At 70.0% G+C, this 23079-nt stretch overlaps 1 protein-coding gene across 1 annotated transcript in view; it reads left to right on the top strand.

The window, feature by feature from the left end:
• Positions 1-16527, top strand: part of Col4a2 (collagen type IV alpha 2 chain) — a 92380-nt gene extending 75853 nt beyond the window's left edge. The window contains 33 exon segments of the mRNA XM_048341095.1: positions 34-144; positions 238-387; positions 2258-2350; positions 2474-2631; positions 4197-4269; positions 4364-4470; positions 4651-4852; positions 5036-5095; positions 5814-5870; positions 6099-6206; positions 6781-7002; positions 7148-7309; positions 7747-7917; positions 8508-8651; positions 9927-10049; positions 10259-10440; positions 11046-11109; positions 11420-11494; positions 11779-11870; positions 11872-11887; positions 12152-12259; positions 12436-12507; positions 12887-13012; positions 13293-13409; positions 13826-13987; positions 14068-14166; positions 14386-14532; positions 14627-14743; positions 15428-15619; positions 15812-16054; positions 16057-16097; positions 16190-16297; positions 16299-16527. Coding sequence (XP_048197052.1) covers positions 34-144; positions 238-387; positions 2258-2350; positions 2474-2631; positions 4197-4269; positions 4364-4470; positions 4651-4852; positions 5036-5095; positions 5814-5870; positions 6099-6206; positions 6781-7002; positions 7148-7309; positions 7747-7917; positions 8508-8651; positions 9927-10049; positions 10259-10440; positions 11046-11109; positions 11420-11494; positions 11779-11870; positions 11872-11887; positions 12152-12259; positions 12436-12507; positions 12887-13012; positions 13293-13409; positions 13826-13987; positions 14068-14166; positions 14386-14532; positions 14627-14743; positions 15428-15619; positions 15812-16054; positions 16057-16097; positions 16190-16297; positions 16299-16448 — 4052 coding nt within the window. The 3' untranslated portion in view covers positions 16449-16527.
• The last annotated feature ends 6552 nt before the right edge of the window (positions 16528-23079 follow it).

Raw genomic sequence — 23079 nt, 5'->3', positions numbered from 1 at the left:
CACTGGGGCGGTGTGATCTGTGCCGGTATCCAGGCGCCAGAGGCGACCCAGGATTCCCAGGGGCTCACGGAGAGCCGGGATTCCGGGGCGAGCCGGGAGAGCCGGGCCCCGCGGGAGTCCCCGGGCCGTCCGCCGACCGCGAAGGTGAGGACTTGGGTGTGGGGCCGGGGTGCGCCCCGTGAGGGCCCCGGGAACCGGGACGTGCGGGGAGCTCACGCCGGCCCGCTGCCGTTCCAGACGAGAGGAGAGGCCTGTCCGGCGAGATGGGACCCAAAGGCTTCGCCGGGGACCCGGGCCTCCCCGCCCGGTACCCCGGCCCACCCGGAGCGGACGGCAAACCTGGGCTCCCGGGAGCCCCCGGGCCCGCGGGACCCCCCGGACCGGACGGTGAGTGGAGGGGGCGCGCGCGGGCCCGCCGGGGGCTCCAGAGGCAGCAGCCCGGGCTCTTCCGCGGTGGGGGGGTCGGGGGGGGGGGCCTGGGCCTAGGAGGAGAGGACGGCCACGCTCCCCACCCAGCGTCGGAGTGCCCGGCCGGCCGCAGGCCCCTCCTCCCGCGGGGCCCGGTGTCCCCACACACGCAGGGGTCCATCCGCACAGAGCCCCATCTGCTTTTCATCACACGAGCCGGCCGCTTCTGCCTCCCCAGTCGGACGTTAGCCTCCTCGCTGCGGCTTTCCCGGGTTCCTTGGAAGCAGAAGGGAACGCAGATTCCCACGTTCTTGGGGGAAGTTCTCCGTGCGGCTCTTTCCCTGCCTCAGGAGCTTGCCAGTTTGAGAAGTGTTATCTTAGGTTTTTCTGCCCTGCTGGAAGTAATATTTACTCATGTAACATCTGTGATGATAGATAGGTTTACACGCGCTAGGCACGTCCTGTAAGCAGTCTCTGGGTCTCCCTGCTCGCAACAGACCATGTGTTAAAAATAAAAAGTGTCAGTGCATGCCACTCTGAGCTCAGCCATTCCCCCAGCACTCGATTCCATCTTACTAACACACACACACACACACACACACACACACACACACACACACACACACACCTGCCATCCTGATTTCTAAATCTTGCTCCGTACACCGGAGACTCCCTGATGGGCCAGAGTTCGTCAGCTGCCAACAGAGTAACTGAGTTCATCGTTTATAATTTATCAACTACCAATTTCAAAGTGTACAGCTCAAGTTCTTATTTAGTCAGACAGACTGACTGACAGGTTTTCCCCTGTGAGACAGTTTCCAAAGCACTTCTCTTTCTGTTAACAACCCTTATTCAACCAGCCCTAAGGGCCTTGTAAAAGTATTGGCCCAGAGTCGTGGCTTAGAATCAGTGGTCTTGATTCCCAGAGTTCATTTGCCCCAGGAATGCAACTGTCGGGTTCATTCACTGCCTCCCATCTGCTTTTGGCTACTGCTGATAACAACAACCACCAAAACAAAAAGCAAAAAAGCAGGATTTGTAGTGTCTCGTGCTTCCAGCGAAATCAAGCCTTGAAAGTCGGCTTTGTTTCTGGGCGCCGTCTTCCACCCCTCCCCGTTTCTGGCTCGGTCGGTTGGATTCCCAGGCGAACCTGTGGCTTGTCGTGGCCGCTTGGAGGAGGTAGAAGAGGCGAACCACGGCCAGGCACGGTGGCTCACGCCTGTAATCCCAGCTGCTCCCGAGACAGGGCGTAGGAGGGCTTCGTTCGGCGTGAGCCGGTCTAGGCAACAAGTGTGTGAGACCCACGTCACAACCAATAAAAACCGAGTGTGGCAGTGCGCACCTATCCGCCCAGCAACGTACGCAGGAGGACTGAGGTCTAGAGACCGACCCGGGCCGAGCTTACCACCCCACCCCGGAGCAAGAACGCTAGAGGCGGAGTTTCCATGCTCCACTTCGGGAAAGCGCGCCGTCCTGTGTCCGCCACAAGATGGCGCTCCCGGGCTGGGCCGTGCGGTCCCCGCTGGGGTGGCCCGAGCTCGGCAGCCCTAAGGGTTTGGAAGAGGCCTGAGTGTCGTGTGGGCGGGGACGGCTGTGCTCAGGGCTGACCACGCCTAGGCCCGGGCGGGCACCGGGGGTGGGCACCCGGGTGGGCACCGGGTGGGCGCGCAGTGGAGGCTCGAAGTCCGCGGGCCGACCCGCCCTTCCCACCCGAGGCCGTGAGCTCTCGCCCGGGTGTGTGGCTCTGGGTCTCCGGGGTGACTTGGGGGGTGGGGGGGCCCGCTCCCCGTGGGGTGCAGCCGCCCCTGGGGGTGGAGGCTGAGGCTCCCGTCCCTCCGCCTGTCTCTAGGTTACCTGTTCGGCCGTAAAGGATCGGGAGGAAGAGTGGGCCGTCCCGGGCCCCCCGGATTCCCCGGGACTCGAGGGCAGAAGGGGTGGAAAGGTAAGGGATGGAGGGAGAGGGGAGGGGGCCCTCGGCCGTGGCCGTGAGACTGGGCCCTCCTCACCCCCCCCCCCGCCTCCCCCCCACTAACCAGCACGCCCTCCCCCCCCCCCCCCCCCGCAGGCGACTCTGGGGACTGCAAGTGTGACGACGGCTTCGTCAGGGGCCTCCCGGGACGGCCAGGCCCCAAGGGCTTTCCGGGCACCAACGGGCAGCCGGGGAGGAAAGGAGAGCCGGGCGACCCCGGGCAGCACGGCATCCCGGGGTTCCCGGGGTTCAAGGTGAGAGCCGGCGCCCTCGGGCCCCCGAGTGGGCGAGCGCCGGCGTTAGAGACCTGGCCACCGCCGTCACGCCCGTGGATGGGGGGCGGGGGGGGGGGGGTGCCGGCCGTCCCCGACGGCTTCTCCTCCGTGGGGTGCCGGGGGGAGGGGGAGGGCAGGACCAGGGCCGGGGGTGCCGCCGGCCACTCCGCAGAGTCACGTGACGGGCGGGGAGCCGGGCCGGGCAGGTCCCCGCCTGGCGATGACCTGCGAGTGGACCGCGGTGCCGACGCGGAGCGGATCCCGCGCGGTTGGTTAGACAGCAGCTCCCGCAGCGTGCGGATGTCACCGTGCCAGACGCCCTGCCTTAGGCCGGGAGCCGGGGACCCCGCTTCTCAGGAGGCTGAGACCTGAGGCGCGGGGTTCACAGGCAGCCTGGGCGGCAAAGTCAGGGAGGTTCTTAGCTCCAGTAACCGCCAGAAAGCCCCACGGAGAGCTATGGCTCTCGCGGTAAAATGCTGCTACCCCGGAACAAGAACAGCTCCAGGCCCCAGAACAGCCCCGCTCTGTGTCGAAGGGAGAGCGCGTGACGAATGTAATGCACAGTCCTCTCTCCGGGTTGAGTGAGAGCCACGTTAGCGGCGTCCGCGCCGTCTTAACCCAGTAGGGGTCAGAAAGGGGCGCGTCCCAGGACCGTGGGCGGTTCCTTGTCTTATTTCATTTTTAGTAGGTTTTTGAAGTTGCAGGAGTTGCCCCCGGGGGGTTACAATTTCACAGACGCAGCTCAGGGACCTGTGCTTCTCAGTCAGTCACGCCTCCGCCACCTGTGCGGTCACACTTAGCATGTGCGCTCGCGGAGTCCGCGTGTTCACACTTAGCATGTGCACTCGCGGAGTCCGCGTGTTCACACTTAGCAAATGTGCACTCGCGGAGTCCGCGTGTTCACACTTACTATTTACACTCACGGAGTCTGGCTGAGCACCGCAGTGTGCGGGGCCCCCGCCTGCAGACTGGAAGAATGTCACCCTCGCCTGCCCAAAAATAGCTCCACCAGTCAAGCCCCCGTGGAATGCACAACCCCTTGCAATGTTCCGTTCCATCAAACCAGCCCTCGGCGCTCACTGCCGTATTCTCGCACATGGCCTCCACCGAGACGCCCCGAGCGAGCACCCCACACAGACCCAAACCACCCCACCCCACCCCACCCCACCTTCTCAATTCTGCACTAGGTTGTCACCAGCCTCCCTCAGCCGAGGGGCGTGCCGGCGGGGCGTTCCCCAGGGGGGAGGGGTCACGGGTGTTTACCCTTTGCACCCGGAGCCCGGCGTGGACATCCGAGCTTGGGTTCTCACGCGGTGCGGCTAAGGCTTCCGGAAGCTCGCGTGTCAGGCCAGGGCTTCTCAAGGCACACCCCGTCCGCCACCCGGGGTGGACCCCCTCGGTGGGCGTGGCCCGGAGCTGGGCGCCCGGGCTCAGAGGTCTCCGGCCCGTGGGCGGTCCTCCGGCCTCGATGGCCGGCGGGCGCGTGAGCCCGGCAGGGCCCCCCGCTCAGACGCCGTGAGACACGTGTGCGCCTCTTCCCGCAGGGAGCCCCCGGCCCGGCTGGCTTTCCCGGCCCCAAGGGGATCAAAGGAGACTCGAGGACCCTCACCACCAAAGGTGGGCACCCCGCGGCCCTGCCCCCCCCCCCCCCGCCCGGCCGTCGGTGAGGGCGGCCGAGGCGGAGCCTGATGCTGCGTCCACTCTCCCCCAGGCGAGCGGGGACAGCCAGGCGTCCCCGGCGTGCACGGAATGAAGGGGGACGACGGCGTCCCGGGTCGCGACGGGCTCGACGGGTTCCCGGGCCTCCCGGGCCCCCCTGTGAGTAGCTGTGGGGCCGGGGGACGCGGGGGGGGGGGGGTCAGCCCGTTGTGGCTTTGCCTTCCCGTCGGGGCGGGCACCGCGGAGTCCCCGCCGGACACGGCAGGAAGCGCCGGGGTGCGGGGGGCAGAGAAGCGGCGCGGCCGCGCTCGCGTCACACGGACGGGGGTTTTCCCGCAGGGCGATGGCGTCCAGGGCCCTCGGGGCGACGCAGGCCGCCCGGGCGTACCCGGAGCCAAGGGCTTTCCAGGAGAAGTGGGGCCCCCAGGCCTGGGCTTGCCGGGCCCAAAGGGCCAGTCTGGCTTCCCAGGAGACGCAGGACTGCCGGGACCCCCAGGTCTTCAGGGGCCCCCCGGCCCCCCCGGAACTCCGGGACAGATAGGTAAGAGCCGCGCTGCCTTCCTCTCCCACGCCCGACGACCCAGCCCGGGCCGCCCGGCCGGTGGGTCTGCTCCGATTCTGAGCCCGCCTGGCACGGCGTACACACGCGCACGCACGCACACACACACGCACACACGCCTCTAAGCCAGTGACCCCCAATGAAACTGTATCTCCCCCCCCCCAGATTGTGACACCGACGTGAAGAGACCCCTCGGCGGAGACGGGCAGGACGCCATTCACCCAGGTAGGGCGGCCGGGTCCGTGGCTCGCTCTCCAGTGCCCTCGAGCCCCCGTGGCGTGCCCGCGTGGAAGGGTCCTGGGTGCGAGCCTCGGCCTCAGCTCAGCTCCGCGGAGCCCTGCGGGCGATGGGCCGCTGAGAACGAGTGGGCTGAACGTGACAGGAGGGAAGCCGGAGGGGCACTGAAGGGCGCTGTGGCCCGGGGCTCCGCGAGCCTGGCTGCCCTTCCCGGAACATTCTGGATGCAAAGCACGGCGGGGAGTGGACAGGTCACCGCGTCCTCCACAGCCCTGACAGAGGGGCTGACAAGCGGCCGCACGGAGGACCGCCGACAGGGCCGGAGACGGGGCCCGGTCCTTCCCGCTGGAGTCCCGGAGGGCCTGCGGGGGGCACCCACGCCCCTGTCGCCCAGAGGCCAAACCTCGATGACCGGGGGCCGGGCCACGGACAGAAAGGGCCGTGTCACAGGACGGTGCGAGCTGAGCCGGTCGCCCTCCCGGAGGGAAGGAAGAGGCGTCGGCAGGCCACCCGTTTCTATCGCGTTTTCCACTAGCATTGTGTCCATTTTACACTAGCATTCCAGTTTGATTAACCAATGAGGTTAAACTTACGTTAGGTCTCAGAGCCGGGTTAACACGTCTGATCATAACTTGGTGATGCTTCTCCCGGCTGCCTTTGCCTTTCCTGCGGTGCCTCAGTTTACCCATCCCTGCCCTCTCCCCAGATTGCGTTGGAGGACGCCCAGGATCACCTGGCCTGCCAGGCCCCCCCGGCCCCACAGGTAACTGCAGAACATGGGCAGCCTGTGCGCCACAACCCCAGGCCTCGCCCCCACTCTGCCCTGCCTGCCCCCACACACACTCGTGCTCGAGCCCCGAGACCGGGCACGCTGCGGAACCCCGGGGGCTGTGCTGCATCCCAGCGTGGTCTCCCGGCTCCGGGGGGAGGGGGGAGGGGGCCCTGTCCCCGTCCTCACCTGATGTGCTTTGGGGTTCACTGGGTCGCACAGGTGTGAAAGGCCTCCGAGGGACACCGGGACTCTCGGGAGAGGACGGAGCCCCGGGACTCAAGGGCTTCCCCGGAGAGCCGGGCCGCGAAGGCTTCCCCGGGCCCCCCGGTGAGTGGGGCCGGGCTCTGCGGCGGGAGGGGGGGAGGGGGCGGGGGGGGGGGCGTGTGTGATCATGCCCCGTGGGGGGGTGGGAAGCAGCAGGAGCTCTGTCCTGGACGGGCGGCCAGCGGGCCGGTCCAGAGCGGCGTGGAAACGGATGCCACTTCCACCGTCACCCACCCCACGGGTCAGAGAGCGGACTCGCGCGTGCACGCACAGACTGGCGCGTGTGTAACACTCGCCCCGAGCCGCGGCTCCTCGTCGAGTGTGGAAATCACACCGGGTAGCTCCGGCCCGCCGCACCGTGGCCGGGGGCCCCCCGAGAGGAGGCGTGCGCTCCCCGGGGGCCGGGGGACCCGGAGGAAAGCCCCGGGCGGCGGCACCGGCCCCCGCGTCTCCGGGGAGTGCGGTGGGGTCCACGGGGCGATCCCAGTATCAGCTCAGCATTGCACACGGAGGGGAGTGGAGAGACCAGCCAGACGGGGTCCCCGACGGCAGCAGGCCAGGGGGGCGCTCTCCCGGCACTGTTGGCCGCGTGAGGGGGAAATCGGGTGACGAAGGGGACCACTCTGTTTCCTTTCAGGGTTCATGGGACCCCGAGGATCCAAAGGGGCCGCGGGCCTGCCAGGCCCCGAGGGACTCCCGGGCCCCGTCGGCCGGCCGGGCCCCGCGGGGCCTCCTGGAGACAGGGGCCTTCCGGGAGAAGTCCTGGGGGCCCAGCCCGGGCCTCGGGGAGACGCAGGGCTGCCGGGACACCCCGGGCTGAAAGGCCCGCCGGGAGACACCGGCCCGCCCGGATTCAGAGGTGAGGCGCGCCGTGGGGCCCCGGTCCCTGCCGCACCGCGGCTCCCTTCCCCGCGGCTGGCCGTCGTGAAAGCTGCCGCGGGACGAGAGGCTCCCCCGTGACTTGGGGGCCGGCCCCCCTCACCGCTCCTCTCCCGCTCCTGCAGGAAGCCAAGGGATGCCCGGGATGCCGGGGCTCAAGGGCCAGCCGGGCCTCCCCGGGCCCTCGGGTCACCCGGGCCTGCCCGGACCCCCCGGACAGCACGGATTCCCGGGAGCCCCGGGGCAAGGAGGGCCCTTGGGGCGGCCGGGCGCCCCAGGTTTTGGAGGTGAGACGCGTCCCCTCCCCCCCCCCAGCAGCACTGAGAGCCGCACCACACCGTCCCTCACGGGAAGTCCCCGAGCCGCGCCCCACGGAACCCCCAAGGGCCGGGGGCGGGGGTGGAGGGGGGGTTCCAAAATTGGGACGTTCACTTCACCCAAGAGAAGGTCAACGGTTCACCCCGGGAACCTGGGGTACCCGTTGGGGATCCGAGTGTAACGCCCAGAAGCTCCCGTCGTGGCAGTTCACCAGCCGTGCCCTGCTTCGGACAGGAAATGTCGAACAAAGCGAGGAGGAAGTCAGCGGCCCCCCGCGTCCTCCAGCAAGGGGGGGAGGGGGGACAGTCCGGCCCCGGCCCCCAGTGTCCCCATCCCCCGCACGCCGCGGCCCAGTGGGGTCTGTGCTCTGCCCGCCCTGCCATCCGCCTCCTCCTCTTCCCGACAGGCCTGCCCGGGGAGAGGGGGGACCCCGGCGACGCGGGCGCCCCCGGCCCCGTGGGCATGAAAGGGCTCTCTGGAGACCGAGGCGAAGCGGGCTTCTTGGGCGAGCAAGGCCATCGAGGGAACCCCGGACTTCAAGGAATGGCTGGCGTGCCTGGTGTCCCTGGACAGAAAGGTAACTGCGTGCGTGGCCGGGGCGGGGGGGGGGGACCCCTCCGTGGGGAGGGGGGGGCCGGCCGCCCATGACGGCACGTGGCAAGGCCACAGGACCCCCGAGGGGGTCACCTGGGTGGGACTCGGGCAGGACCAGTGCACTTCCAACCGCCCTTTGGACGGCTTCCCGAGGAAGGGCGCCGCGGCCTGAGAAACGGTTATCGCGGACGCGGGGAAGTTTCCAGATAGGCCCGTGAGCGTGGCTGGAGTCCCCAACCCCCTGATTGCCCGGCCGGTGCTCAGGCAGGGGACGGTACTGAAGTCACCTTCATCCCCGGGCCTTTGCTCCCTCCCATCAGCCCCGGCCTGGGCTCCCGAGTTTGCCCCGGCTCTGCCCCTGCTCGCCGTCCCGTCCTCAGTGCCCATCGACGCCCGATACAACCGGACCAGGCCGGCCCGGGGCCGCACACTGCCGGCCGGGCAGAGGCTCTTCGATCCTGGAGAACCCGTGTGGGGTTAGGGACCTGGGCCTCCTGCTGCGGGGGTCACACGCCCACGCTGCCGTGGCCCCCCGAGGCTAACCCCCCCCCCCCCCCCGCTTCTCCCGTGCAGGGGATCGAGGCTCTCCCGGGATGCACGGCTTCCAGGGCATGACGGGACTCAAGGGAAGGCCCGGCTTCCCAGGCTCCAAAGGAGAGGCTGGGTTTTTCGGAACGCCTGGTCTGAAGGGCTTGCCGGGCCAGCCGGGTGTCAAAGGTGAGACGCCCCCCCCACCCCCCCAACACCCAGCCCGGAGCTGGGCAAAAACCCCAGCCAGCCGAAGGAATGAAGGCTGAGAGGCCTAACTCCCCACGCGAGAGGAAAACCGTGAGCCAGAATGAAGGGCAGCGTTGAGACGCCGGGGAAGAACTTTTAAACGGCTGGGGGGCTGGGAATGTGGCCTAGTGGTAGAGAGCTCACCTCGCATACATGAAGCCCCGGGTTCGATTCCCCAGCACCACATATACAGAAAACGGCCAGAAGTGGCGCTGTGGCTCAAGAGGCAGAGTGCTAGCCTTGAGCAAAGAGAAGCCAGGGACGGTGCTCAGGCCCTGAGTGCAAGGCCCAGAACCAGCACACGTATACACACACACACACACACACACACACACACACACACACACACACAGCCAGAGTGGAATGGCTCACATCATATAATACTAACCCCGAGCGAAAAAGTGGGAGGAGGCCCTGCGTTCCAGCCCCAGACGCCATACAGATGCGTTCCGTCACGCTCCGCCACAGAAAGAGGAAAGAAGCTCAGAGTTCCAGGAGAGACCGCGTACCCAAAAACCTAAACATAAGTTTACCCAGACATTCTCCTCCTTGGTGAAGATAATCAGACACGTAGGCACTCGTAGCAGCGTTATTCCTGATGGCCTCCAAATGGACCCCACCCACACGTCAACCGACCCCAGAATGATCACTCAGAGAGGGTGCAGACACGGGGCAGCTGCGCGGCCGTCCCAGGGCGGGCGGTCCTGCCACGCCGCGGAGCCGCAGCGTGGGTGGGTGAGCCCTGGGACCGTCCGCCCCGCGCACGTGGCCCCCGGCTCGGGTGGACGGAGAGTCCACGCAGGGCTTCGGAGCTGGGGGCGCGTGAGGGGCGGCCGCCAGGGGCCCCGCGTCGTCTGCGGTGGGGACGGGGGCTCTCGTGCGGGGCCCGCGGAGCTGCCAGTCTGCAGAACACCTTCCCCGTGCCCTTTGGAGGCACGAGCTCTGTAGGACACCAGCTTGGCGTTGAGAGAGCTTTTTTATTATTGTTATTTGGGGCGCGTCGGGGCCTGGGGTGCGGTCCGGGCGGAGCCGGCCTTTGTCGGAGGCCTCGGTCAGCACTGGGCAGACGCAGACCCCACGCGGTTCTCCTCTCGCTGGTCCTGAGGCACCCCCCCACCCCGGGCACGGTTAGCAGCACGGGGGGGTGGGGGGAACCTTCTCCACCCTTGTCCTTGCCTGGGGTCCCCGGACATGACCACCTCCGTCTCCTTCCAGGCAACCGAGGAGACCCCGGTCCCCCGGGACCGCCCCCCATCATCCTGCCAGGGATGAAGGACATCAAGGGGGAGAAAGGAGATGAAGGGCCCATGGGCCTGAAGGGGTACCTGGGCTTGAAAGGTGAGCGGAGTCCCTGGCCAGCCCGCGCCGCCGTCAGACCGCTGCCATACTCCTGGGGGGGGGGGGCCGGCGGGGGGGAGGGGGGCTGGCCCCGCCCAGAGCCACCTGAGTCCCAACCCGCCACCATCTGGGCCTCGAGATGCGTCCTGACCGCAAACGCGCAGCCGCCGCCTCCCCGAGTCTCACACGCCTCCGGGGTCTCCCCGCAGGACTCCAAGGCATGCCCGGGGTCCCGGGGCTGGCAGGAATCCCAGGCCTTCCCGGGAGGCCGGGCCACGTCAAAGGAACCAAGGGCGACATCGGAGTCCCAGGCATCCCCGGGCTGCCGGGCTTCCCCGGCGTGTCTGGCCCCCCCGGAATTGTGGGGTTCCCAGGGTTCACAGGAAGCAGGGTGAGTAGATCTCTCAGGCCAGCACCTTCTGGGAGCATCTCCCCACCCCCGCCCCCCCCCCACACACACACACCCCACACACACACCTTGCACTCCCTGGGGCGGAGCGTGAGCCTCGGCAGGCGGGCGAGCACGCGGGCCGCAGCCACTGCCCCTCGGGGGGCTTTGGCACCCCGTCTTTCCACGGGGGCCCTCAAGGGAGTGAGGCTTCCCGGGAGGTCACGATCCGCGCGGCAGGTCAGAGTGCGCGAACCCGGGCCCCAGAGCCCACTGGAGCACCCGCACCAGCTCTCTGCCCGGCGGCACGGAGGCGGCGGCTCCCTGGGCTCAGCCGAGCGCCCCGTACGGAGGGTTCCGGCCGCGTGGCAACGGCCGCCCCCCGCCCCCGGGGTGGGGGGGGTGTCCAGGAATTCACCTCAGTGTGGGGGCTGGGGTGACTTTCCACGCCCCAGCCTGGAGCCAGGGGATCCGATAATCGGGCTGTGAGCAGCTGTGTCCGGGTGGAGGCCACCAGTGACGGTCCTCACCCCCTCCCGAGGGAGCGGCGGTCCGGCCACCACCCCCCCTCCCGCCCTTCCCGACGGCGTTTCCCTCCCCTCTCCTAGGGGGACAAGGGCGCTCCTGGCAGAGAAGGCCTGTACGGCGAGACCGGCCAAAGGGGGGACTTAGGTAAGTGTTCCGGGGATGGTGGAAGGAAACGGCGTCCGCGGCCAAGAACTTGGGGCCCAGGAGGGACCCCGACACGCTCAGGCCGCCTGGTTGCTAAGGAAGAAACTATGTTGTTTGGTTGTTTTGTCGTTTGCCTGCTGGCTGCCGTTTTTCATTTTTATGGGGCTACTAGGACTTGAACTCGGGGGGAGGCGGGGGACCGCAGGTGTGAGCGGCAGCGTCTAGCCAGCCGCGGAGGGGTGGAGCGCAGATCGGGGGACCCCCCCCCCGGGGAAGGGCTGCCCCTCACCGCCTTTCCTCCGCGCGGCAGGTGATATCGGAGACACCATCGACTTGCCGGGAAGCCCGGGTCTGAAAGGGGAACGGGGCCCCCCCGGTACGACAGGTAGGCACGCGCGTCGCGTCGCTTCACGCTCCCCCGGGCCCCGCCTTCGGGGTGCCACGCCACGCGCACCTTCGGGCTTTGCCAAGAGCCGCAGCAGATGGGGCCCTGAGCGGCCGGGAGCCCTGGGGCCCGGGGCGTGCGGGAGGCTCTAACGTGGAGTCGGAGGAGGCGGCGGAGGGGCCCCGGCGCCGTGACTCCCGGGGCCCGTGGGCGGCCAGCCCTGGACCCCAGCGCCCCCAGGTGGACGGGAACCGCCGCTCACGCGCCGCCGCCTGTCGTTCCAGGGGTGAAGGGATTCTTCGGAGAGAAAGGGACGGAGGGCGACGTCGGCTTCCCCGGGATAACGGGTGTGACTGGAGCCCAGGGGCCCCCCGGACCCCAAAGGACAGACGGGTGAGCCCGCACTCAGGGTCTCGTGTGCGGGAGCCCTCAGCCGCATCCTCCCGGGCCGCACGCGTTCCATCCGGACCGAAGGACCGCGGGGGGGTGGGGGGACGCCGCCCGCACCCCAGGGCCCCCCTAGAATGCCACACGGCTAGGCACTACAGCCCCAGGTCCTCAGCCCTCCCCCCACCCCAGTCCGGACCTGCATGGGGTCTCTGCCCGGGTCTCCACCATCTCCCGTGGGCTCAGGCTTCCTCCGCGTGTCTCCTGCAGGCTTCCCGGGGCTCGTGGGGCCGCAGGGGCCGCAGGGGGACCCCGGGCGGGCCGGAGCGCCGGGGCAGAAAGGAGACTACGGCTGGCCGGGCAACCCGGGCTTGCCAGGTAAGACACCGGCTCCCCGGGACTGGGCCGCCGCAGCCACAGCCCACGGGGGGGGGGGGGGGCCACCGTCTGGCAGCCCGGAATGGCGTCCAGAGAGGCCGCGGGGGGCCCCTCGCCGCCAGGGTGCGCCGCCCCCCCACCCCCCGCGTGGCTGACCACGCGCCGGCTCTTCGCAGGGTTCCCGGGGTTCCGCGGCATCGGAGGCTTACACGGCTTGCCAGGCACCAAAGGCTCCCCCGGGTCACCAGGTACGCCCCGCCCCCGCCCCCCCCCCGCGGTCCTGGGGGAGGGGACCCCACCCGCTGTCCTTTCGGGGCGGGGGACGTTGCCAGGTTCACGCATGAAGACAATCACCGCCCGCCGCGTGTAAGCAGAGGGGGTGCACTGCAGGTCCACGCGTCCCGCCGCACACGCGCGTGCACACACGCACGCACACCCCCGCCGTGACGGCGCGGCTCCAGCCCCTCACGGGCGCCTCCCTCTGTGGCTTGGAGGAAGATGTTAAACAGGGCAGATCGCCGCACCCCGCCGGAGGCGTGCGAGCCCCGCGACTCCCCCTCCACGGAGGAACCCCCCCCCCCCCCGCGTGCTCGGAGATGCCGCCAGCTGCTGTCTCCGTTCCCCCAGGTGCCGACATCCACGGAGACCCCGGCTTCCCAGGCCCCGTGGGGAATAAGGGTGAACCCGGAGAGGCCAACACCCTGCCGGGCCCAGCGGGGCCCCCGGGCCAGAAGGGACAGCAGGGAGCCCCAGGTGAGGCCGGGCCTTGTGCGGGGGGGGGGGGGGGGGGCCGCCCCACAGGGGGGAAGAGCCTCTGGCCTCCACGGCCTCATGCCGGGGTCCTGCCGCTCCCGGCTGCACCTCCGCATTCTGGCGATCGGGATGCCGGACTCGCGACGCGGCCGCCCCCCCCCCCCCCCCGCCCCGGCCGGGCTCACGGCCCCCGCGGGACTCACCGGGGCCGCCACCACGGCAGAGGCCCAGTCAGAACTCAACGTCACCCCGTCCTTTTCTCCCCCCCCCCCCCGCCAAGGCGAGCGAGGCCCAGCTGGGAGCCCCGGCCTGCAGGGCTTCCCCGGCGTCGGCCCCCCATCCAACATCTCCGGGCTGCCGGGTGACGTGGGGGCGCCGGGCATCTTTGGCCTGGAAGGTGAGCGAGCCGCCCTCGTCCTGCCGCGGGACACCGGGACGGGGGGGGGGACCCACGGAGGAGCGGACGCAGAGGGGAGCAGGCACGTCCCCCCCCCACAAACACACGGGACAGGCCTGCTGCCCCCCCCGGGGCTCGGGGGCACAGGCCGCAGCGGACGCGGAGACCAAGGGGCGTCCTCCTCCTCCTCCCCGTGTTCCGCTCCGACTCTCAAGTCCACGTCTGTCCCACGCGTGCCCCCTGAGGACGGAAAAGAGGGTGGGGTGGGAGCCACCTGCCGAGCCCCCCTTGGCGCGAAGCGGGGTGACTCACAGACAGCCCGTCTCCACGGCCAGCTGTCCGTCTGTGTGCACGGGCGCCGTGCCCGCCCCCGGGGTCCGAGCGTAACCCCGCCCCTCCGTCGCCCCTGCCTGCAGGTTACCGGGGCCCCCCCGGGCCCCCCGGGCCCGCGGCTCTGCCCGGGAGCAAAGGAGAGGACGGGAGGCCCGGCGCCTCCGGAAGCGCCGGGTCCAAAGGCTGGGTGGGGGACCCTGGGCCCCAGGGCCGCCCTGGGGTGTTCGGCGTCCCGGGAGAAAAAGGTAAGGCGGCCCCTCAGAGGGGGAGGAGGGGGCGGGAGGGGCACCGGGCTCCCCCCGCCTCACCGCCCTCTCCGCGGCAGGGCCCAAGGGGCAGCAAGGCCTGATGGGCAGCGTCGGACCTTCCGGGCCCGTGGGTGACAGAGGCCCCAAGGGGCCCAAAGGAGACCAAGGATTCCCGGGTAAGCGGGAGCCCGGTGGCGGGGGCTGAGGGAGGCCGGCTCGTTCCTCCTCTCGCTCAGAGCCTCGGGGTGCGGGGCCTGCTCCCCCAAAGAGCAGCGCCGGTGTGGATGCGGGCGTGGGGGGAGCTCTGGGGGAGGCGGGAGCCCAGCCGTTCTCTGATGGGGGAGACGGGGGACGTGGCTGCACCGCTCACTGCGCCTCTCCCTCCCTCCCTCCAGGTGCCCCCGGCTCTGTGGGGGCCCCCGGCATCGCGGGACAGCCCCCCAGGCTCGCCGTGCAGCCCGGAACATCGGGCCCCCAGGGGAGGAGAGGCCCGCCCGGGGCTCAGGGAGAGATGGGGCCCCAGGGGCCCCCCGGAGAGCCAGGTAGGCGTCCGTGCCGGGCCGCGGGCCGGCCTCGATGGGCTGAGCGCCGCCGTCCGTTCCCGGTGGAGCTGACTCCCTTCCTCCTCCCTCCCAGGCTTCCGGGGGACTCCAGGGAAGGCCGGACCGCAAGGAAGAGGCGGCGTGTCTGCCGTGCCCGGGTTCCGGGGAGACCAAGGGCCCATGGGACACCAGGGCCCCGTCGGACAAGAGGGTACGTGACCGGGACGGAAGGGCGCGGCCCCGTGGCTCACGCCCGGCGTCCGTGCGAGAGCTCGGGGTTGAGGTTGAGAGGCGGCCCGGGCGCGCGAGTCCATGACACTGCTCCCGCCAGTGAGCCGCCGGGAAAGCCGGGAGTGGAGCTGGGGCTCACGGGGCAGGGCGCCGGCCTTGAGTGGGAAGACGTCAAGGGGCAGCGTCCAGGCCAAAAGCTCAAGCCCCAGTCACGGCCCAAAAACAACACCGCGGACACGCGCAGGCTGTGGAAACAACGGCCATTAGTACAAGATGAAGTCTTGAGGGCTGTTCTTAATCAACTGAGCTCGGTGTGGACCAGTGGCACCATCGGCTGCACTGGAAATTACACGCGGCTGCATCACAGCACCAAGGTCAAAGGGCAACACACACACACACACACACACACACACACACACACACACACCACCCTTCCACCCACCAAGGGCGCATATCCAGAAACAGGAGCACGTCGGAGGTCTTCCCGGGACCAAGAGGAAGGGTGGGAAGATGATCTGGAAGGAAACAGGATCTGGAGGGGCCGCGGGCGACAGAGCCCCAAGCTTCGGGAGGAAGCAGTGCGGCCGTTCTCGGGGGGCCTGCCTGGGGGCCCGCCCTCCGCCCGCTGAGCAGAGCCGCCCTCCCTCTCTCTCTCGGGGCCTAGGGGAGCCGGGCCGTCCGGGGAGCCCGGGCCTGCCCGGCATGCCGGGGCGCAGCGTCAGCATCGGCTACCTCCTGGTGAAGCACAGCCAGACGGACCAGGAGCCCATGTGCCCCGTGGGCATGAACAAGCTCTGGAGCGGCTACAGCCTGCTCTACTTCGAGGGCCAGGAGAAAGCTCACAACCAGGACCTAGGTGGGTGCTGCCGCCCCGCCCCCGCCGGAGCCGGGGTGCCCTCGCTCCCGGGAGCACGTGGCCTCCGGACGGACGTCTCCCCGCGCCCCGCGAAGCCCGAGGCAGGGCCCCGCACGGGGGGCAGAGCGGCCCACCCCTCGGGATCGTGAGTTCGAGGCCATCCTCAGCGCCCCCTCCCCCCACCCCCCGCAGGGCTGGCCGGCTCGTGCCTGGCGCGCTTCAGCACCATGCCCTTCCTGTACTGCAACCCGGGCGACGTGTGCTACTACGCCAGCCGCAACGACAAGTCCTACTGGCTGTCCACCACCGCGCCGCTGCCCATGATGCCGGTGGCCGAGGAGGAGATCCAGCCCTACATCAGCCGCTGCTCCGTGTGCGAGGCCCCCGCCGTGGCCATCGCCGTGCACAGCCAGGACGCGTCCATCCCGCACTGCCCGCCGGCTGGCGCAGCCTGTGGATCGGCTACTCCTTCCTCATGGTGCGCGGCGGGCCTCCCGGGGGCGGGGGGAGGGGAAGGGGGCCACCCCCCCCCCCCGCGGGCCGCGCCTCACCCGCCCGCCCTCTGCGCAGCACACGGCCGCTGGGGACGAGGGCGGCGGGCAGTCGCTGGTGTCGCCGGGCAGCTGCCTGGAGGACTTCCGCGCCACGCCCTTCATCGAGTGCAACGGCGCGCGCGGCCACCTGCCACTACTTCGCCAACAAGTACAGCTTCTGGCTGACCACCATCCCCGAGCGGAGCTTCCAGAGCGCGCCCGCGGCCGACACGCTCAAGGCCGGCCTCATCCGCACGCACATCAGCCGCTGCCAGGTGTGCATGAAGAACCTGTGAGGCCGCCCGGGCCGCGCCGGGGGCACATGGTGCTCATTCTTAACTTATTACCTCAGAGGCTTCCCCCCCCCCCGCACGCGCTCAGCACCGCCTTCCAAACCAAAGCAGCGCGGCGCCGGGCCCCTGGCACTGCCCTGCATCGCCCCCCCCCCCAGTGCCAAGCCACGGTCCCCGCCTGCCCCCGACAACCGCGGTCCCTTCCCGGGCGGTGCAGCCCCCGCCCCGCCCGCCCCACGCGGGCTTGGTGCTAGGCCGTGGGCCTCATCCCCCGCCCGCCCGTGCTGTGTCACGCCCCTAAATAAAAGCCACGCTGCGCGTTTCTAACCCGGCGCCGGCTGCTGTGGTTTCTGCACGGTGGGTCCCGCGAGGGCCTCGCTCACGCGGGTCCGGATCCGCGCGCCGTCACGCGTCTCCCGGGGCCCCCGGGGCCGGGCACAGAGCTCTGGGGACCGCGGGCCAAACCCCACCTTGAACGGGGAGGGAGGAGAGGGGCGGCCCCCGGGCACAGGGGGAGGGCCGGAGGGAGGGAGAGCCGGCTCCGGGCCTCTCTCGCCGAGGGGGCTCCGGCTGGGGGCCGTCCACACAGGCATCCCACAGGAGCCCCGAGACAGGAGCCCCGGGCTGCCCCCAAAAACATGGAAAAGAAATGCTGGGGCGGCGGGGGGGAGGGTGTCCGCTATGGGGTCCCGAACTCAGGGCCCAGACGCCGCCCCTTAGCTTCTCGGCTCGAGGCCGGTGCTCTGCCGCTCGAGCCGCACCTCCACTCGCAGCTTTTTGGCGGTCGCCTGGAAGAAGTCGCACGGACGTCCCTGCCTGGGCGGGCCTCAGCCCGCGAGCCTCACAGCTCGGCCTCCCGAGGGGCTGGGGTCCTGTGTGCGAGCCGCCTGATGGGGGAGGGGAGGGGGAGGGAGGGAGGGAGGCTGGTTCTGGGAGCTCGTGGGAGCTGATGCCTGGCCAGCTACACACACCCACGTCGGGTTAAACGCCGGACACGGCAGCCGGCACGGCCGCGGCCTTGGGGGGCGCGTCCCGGCGTCCAGGGCATTATCCGCACCAGGGGGGTAGGCAGCCCCCCGCGGTCCCCCCAAAGCGGCACTCGCCTCCCTCCTCCGTCACTGCCCGGGCCGGGGCTTCCCCGCTGACTCCCCGGCAGCTGCCCTGAGGGGGCCCCCGGGCTCCGCCGCTCCCCGTGCCCGCGTGGTCACACCGCCGTGGCCCCCCGCGCCAGGGAGACCCTGGCCCTGTGCGTGCGCCACACCCGGCCCCGGCCACGCACGGGCCCGGCCCCCCACCATGCCCAGCGCTCCCCAAGGCGGGAGGCCCGCAAGCCTGCCTTCGGGTGAACCAGGGGTGGGGGGGGACCCTGCTTGCCGCTGGAACTACTTCAGAGCAGCACCCCCCACCCACACACACACACACCCCGACGTGCACGGACACACACACACACACGCACACACACACACACGCACACACCCAGGCCTGGTCTCAGCCACAGGTCTCTCTCTCCACCTCCCTGCCGCGTTAACTAAGATCCCCCCAAAGACGGCGAGTCCGCCTGTGCACAATCAGCCAGCTAGTCTCCTCAGCCTGGCCCAAGCCCAACCTCCAACCACCCCCCTCCCAGCCCCCCCCCCGGTCTCCCCCCGACCCCCCGAGGGCCTCCCCAGACCCGGTACCCGCGAGGGCCGCGGTTCCAAGCCCGAGCAGGAGAGACCAGGAACGGCAGGGCACGAGGGGTGCAGAGAAAGCGGCTGCGCCCCCCTCCTCCCCCCCGCCAGGAGCCCCCCACCCACCCCCCAACCCGGGGGCGCAGAGGAAATCCAGGTCACGAGCCGCCCCCTCTCCAGACCCACGTGGACAGCCGGCCCCCGCCCCGTCCCGCCGCCAGGAAGGAGCGCCGTTCTTTGATCTCTTTAATAAATTAAACGTGAGGACACCGTGATGAAAACGCGTCCAGATGCCCGGCGGGTCACAGCGTAGACGGAGGGCGGCGGCAGACACTCGGGTGCGTGCGGGGCGGGGTCCCCCCCCCCCCCCCCCCCCCCGGGTCACGCACAGCAGCCCGGGCCGGGCGGCGCGGCGGGCTCGGCGCCGGCCAGGTCCACGGTGAGCGGCGGCCCCTGGGCCCGGCGCCGCTGCAGGATGCGGGGCGCCACCATGTCGAACAGGCTCTCGAACAGCAGGTCCACGTTGTGGCCGGTCTTGGCGCTGGTCTCGAAGCACATGCGCTCGGCCGCCGGCGCGGCCCCCTCGTCCAGCCGCCGGTGGCGCAGGATCTTCCCGTACAGGGCCAGCGCGTCCTCGGGCCGGGCCCGCCGGGGCGGCCGGGGCGGCGGCCCGGCCCCCTCCCGGCCCCCTCCCGCGGCCCCGGCCTCCGCCAGGTCCACCTTGTTCCCCACGATGGCGAACAGGCAGTCCTGGCTGGCCGTGTCCGTCAGGCCCAGGAAGCGGTCCTCCAGCTCCAGCAGGCTCTGGCGGTGCGTCACGTCGTAGGTGAGGATGACGGCCGCCGCGCCGCGGCAGTACATGGAGCCCAGGCCGTGGAACTGCTCCCGCCCTGGAGGAGAGGAGGGACGGGGCGTTCAGCTCAGCCCGGCCCGGCTCGGCCCGGCCCGGCCCGGCCCGGCCCGGCCCAGCCCAGCCTCAGCCCAGCCCCAGCCCAGCCCGGCCCAGCCCGGCCCAGCCCAGCCCAGCCCAGCCTCAGCCCAGCCCGGCCCGGCTCAGCCCAGCCTCAGCCCAACCCGGCCCGGCCCAGCCCAGCCCAGCCCAGCCTCAGCCCAGCCCGGCCCAGCCCAGCCCAGCCTCAGCCCAGCCCAGCCTCAGCCCAGCCCAGCCTCAGCCCAACCCAGCCCAGCCTCAGCCCAGCCCAGCCCAGCCTCAGCCCAACCCAGCCCAGCCCAGCCTCAGCCCAACCCAGCCCAGCCTCAGCCCAGCCCAGCCTCAGCCCAACCCAGCCCAGCCTCAGCCCAGCCCAGCCCAGCCTCAGCCCAGCCCAGCCTCAGCCCAGCCCGGCCCAGCCCAGCCCAGCCCGGCCCAGCCCAGCCTCAGCCCAGCCCAGCCTCAGCCCAACCCAGCCTCAGCCCAGCCCAGCCTCAGCCCAACCCAGCCCAGCCTCAGCCCAGCCCAGCCCAGCCTCAGCCCAGCCCAGCCTCAGCCCAGCCCGGCCCAGCCCAGCCTCAGCCCAGCCCAGCCTCAGCCCAACCCAGCCCAGCCTCAGCCCAACCCAGCCCAGCCCAGCCTCAGCCCAACCCAGCCCAGCCTCAGCCCAGCCCAGCCTCAGCCCAACCCAGCCCAGCCTCAGCCCAGCCCAGCCCAGCCTCAGCCCAGCCCAGCCTCAGCCCAGCCCGGCCCAGCCCAGCCCAACCCGGCCCAGCCCAGCCTCAGCCCAGCCTCAGCCTCCCACCAGCCACAGCCGTGGGAGACACCACGGGGTGACCGGCAGGGAGGACCCCACCCCCACCCCCGCAGGCGCCAGGCAAGCTGGCCGGGAGCCCCCTCCACACCACACGGGTCTGTGACTCACCCACATACCTGTGCACGCGTGCGCGCACACACACACACACACACACACACACAGTCCGTGCATAGATGAAAACAGCACAGCAAACCCCTGCATGCCACCAACACACGCCGGTGAAACCGCGAAAACTGCCGGCACTCCCGGCTCACGCCCAATCCCAGCCGCTCGGGGAGGCTGACACCCGAGAGTCGGAGGAGGAGCACAGTTCAAAGCCAGCCTGACCCCCAAACGGTCCACGAGACTCTTTTCTCCGATGAACCAGGGGAAAAAAAAAACAGCTGGACGTTGATGAAAACAGGGTGGGGGGGGGTGGCTGGTGGTGTTAGGGCTTTGGGGGTTTGTTGCCTTTTAGGGGCATAAAAGGGAGGCTCCGAAATGGAGGGAGGGTGAGCCAACGCCATGGCGCCATTCAGGAGACGCTACGTGCACACTGTACACACCGGACCGACCCGCGCGACCTGTGGAATGGGGCGGGAGGGGGGAGGAAGCGGGGGACACCGTCCAAAAGGAAATGCACCCAGCGCCCGGCAGGAAGCGACAACCGTGCTGCGCCGCGCCTCGGCGATGACAATAGAATTGTATTTTTTCTTAAAGCTCAAGTGGTAGAACGCCAGCCTTGAGTGAAAAACCCAGAGGGGGGGCCCTGAGTTCGAGCCTCAGTGCTGGTTCCCCCCCCCCCAAAAAAAAGTCAGGATCAAGCTAAAGGGAAACAACACGAGGAAACCATTCGTCCTCCACGCCCCGGGCCGCGCCTCGGCCCGCTAACGGCCGCGGGGGACCCCGAGGTTCCGACAGCACAGAACATGACCGGCTCCGTGGAGAATTTCACAAGAGGGCAAGGCGGGGGCGGGGCCGCGCTGAGCCCGCGGGCACGTTCCTCCCCTCCCGGTGACACCCCGTTCCCGCCGGACAAAGGGAGACGCGTGCCGGCGCCCACGTCTGAAATAGCTCTCGGGTCCAGATAAAAACGTGGGCGCCGGCAGCCGGGTAACCCCGGCACTGGGTGGGGGGGGGGAGGCGGGGCTGAGCCTTCCAGCCTCCCGGGAAGAGCCTGTGGCCCACAGAATCCACAAGCAAACGCTGGGCGCCGGGGCTCCCGCCTGTGCTCCCACGGAGGAGGCTGACACCTGAGGACCGGGGTTCAAAGCCAGCCCGGGCAGGAAGGTCCATGAGACTCCAACTAACCCCCAGGAAACAGGAGAGGGGACGGGGGACGGGGCGGCCCGCAGGGACTGGACCCCGTGGATGGGGAGCAGAGCCAAGTCCCCCCCCCGAAGTTGGGGTGCGGAAGGCTCGGGCTCCGGTTCCTTCCCGGCGCGTCGCAGACCATCAAGGCATTTTCGCAAGCGCAGAGGCGGCTCCTGGGGGCGAGGACTGCCCAGGAAAGAGCGATGAGACACCGGGGGGCCCTGCCGCCCAGGGGGGGCCGCCCGGGGGGGCCTGGTGAGACCCACGGCCTGCGCGACGCCAGGGCAGCGCGTCCCCTGGGTCCCGAGGGAGAGGGGACCTGCGGGACTGGGTCCCCGGAGCCCAGCGAGCACGAACCGGACCCCGGGCCGATGGGCTCCATCCCCCCGGCAGGGCCGAACCCCAGTCAAGCCGGGCCTGAGTTCCGCCCCCCCCCAGCTGCCCCAGTGCCCTGCAGAGGAAGCTGGGACGCCCCAAGCTTGCACGACTGACCCACCCGCCACCCCTCCTCCGAAGGCCGGAACTGCTCACTTCCTGAGTGTGGGGGGGTCCACCACCACAGCCCCGCCCCCACCCCACCCCACCTGACTCAGCCTGCCGGAAACCAGCCCCCAAGGGGGCCCGGCCTCTTGAGAAGCTCCGGGAAGACGCTATCCGGTGACAGGCACCCCGGCTGCGCACCCCAGGGGCCGGCCGTCAGGACAGCGCACCCTCGTCAGCAGAGGGAGCACAGCCGGGGCGTCCTTGAGGTCCCAGGCCGGGACTCGCACTCAGTACCGGCCGCTCTCAGCAACGGAATCCCGCCGCCTCCTGTGAGCAGGGGGCTTGTTTCGTAGGTGGCACTGGGTGTGTCCGTGTGACTGTGTCAACGCCGGCCACCAGTGACCCTCTCTGAGCCCAGCGATCGCCTGAGCACTGCCACGCTCAGAAACTCCAACCCACCCCGCCCGGGGATCACAAAGGACGCAGGCCCTGACGAGAAACTGGCAGACATTCGTGGCCAAGGCCACGGGACACAGACACAGACACATGGGACATGGGACACAGACACAGACACACAGGACACAGACACATGGGACACAGGACACAGACACACAGGACACAGACACATGGGACACAGGACACAGACACACAGGACACAAGACAGACACACAGGACACAGACACACAAGACACACACACAGGACACAGACACACAGGACACACACACACAGGACACACGGGCCACTGCCACAGACACTGAGCTGCGGCCCCAGGGCTCCGGGGGTGGAGAGGGGTGGGCAGTCAGCCCCGCAGGGCCGCACCGGAAGGCAGGGCAGGAGAGACAGGTTAGCCAGGGGAACGCAGACCCGCTCTAACCTAAAGGAGAAACACAAAGCTGCGGACACGCAAGCGGCCGGGGACACAGGGGTCGCCGGGGACACGGCTCGCCCCGCGGGCCCCCAGCCCCGCTCCCGCGGTTTCAGAGACGGGACACCGCGCAGGCCAGGGCCAGCGCGCACAGGACGGCACGCAGCCCGCCTGCGGTCCTGGCCGGGTCACCTGCCCCAGGACAGAAAAAGGCGCAAAAGCCCCGGGGACGAGGGGTGGGGGCGGGCAGCGACACCCGGCATTCTTCACAGCTGCGATCCAAGGTCGCCAAGGGCCTGCCGTGCTTCAGTGTGCAAGTCCAAGGTCACCAAGGGCCGGCCGCCCTCCAGGTGTGCAAGTCCAAGAGTGCGGAGCAGACCCTGTTAATTTCTCCCCGGCGAATTACCCTCCCGACACCGGGAACAGCTAAGTACGAGCACCCATCCCCAGCCTGAAAACCGGAGCTCACTTTCTGTCTCTTCCTGAAACGCAGGATTCCAGGCCCCGGGCGGACTCTAGCCAAGGGGGCAGCGCTCCCGGGGCCAGGCCGAGGCCGGGAGGGGAGGCCCTTCCC

This window comes from Perognathus longimembris, chromosome 3 (assembly GCF_023159225.1).
Source record: "Perognathus longimembris pacificus isolate PPM17 chromosome 3, ASM2315922v1, whole genome shotgun sequence".
NCBI classification, from domain to species: Eukaryota; Metazoa; Chordata; class Mammalia; order Rodentia; family Heteromyidae; genus Perognathus; species Perognathus longimembris.
This window is presented reverse-complemented; position numbering and strand designations above follow the sequence as displayed.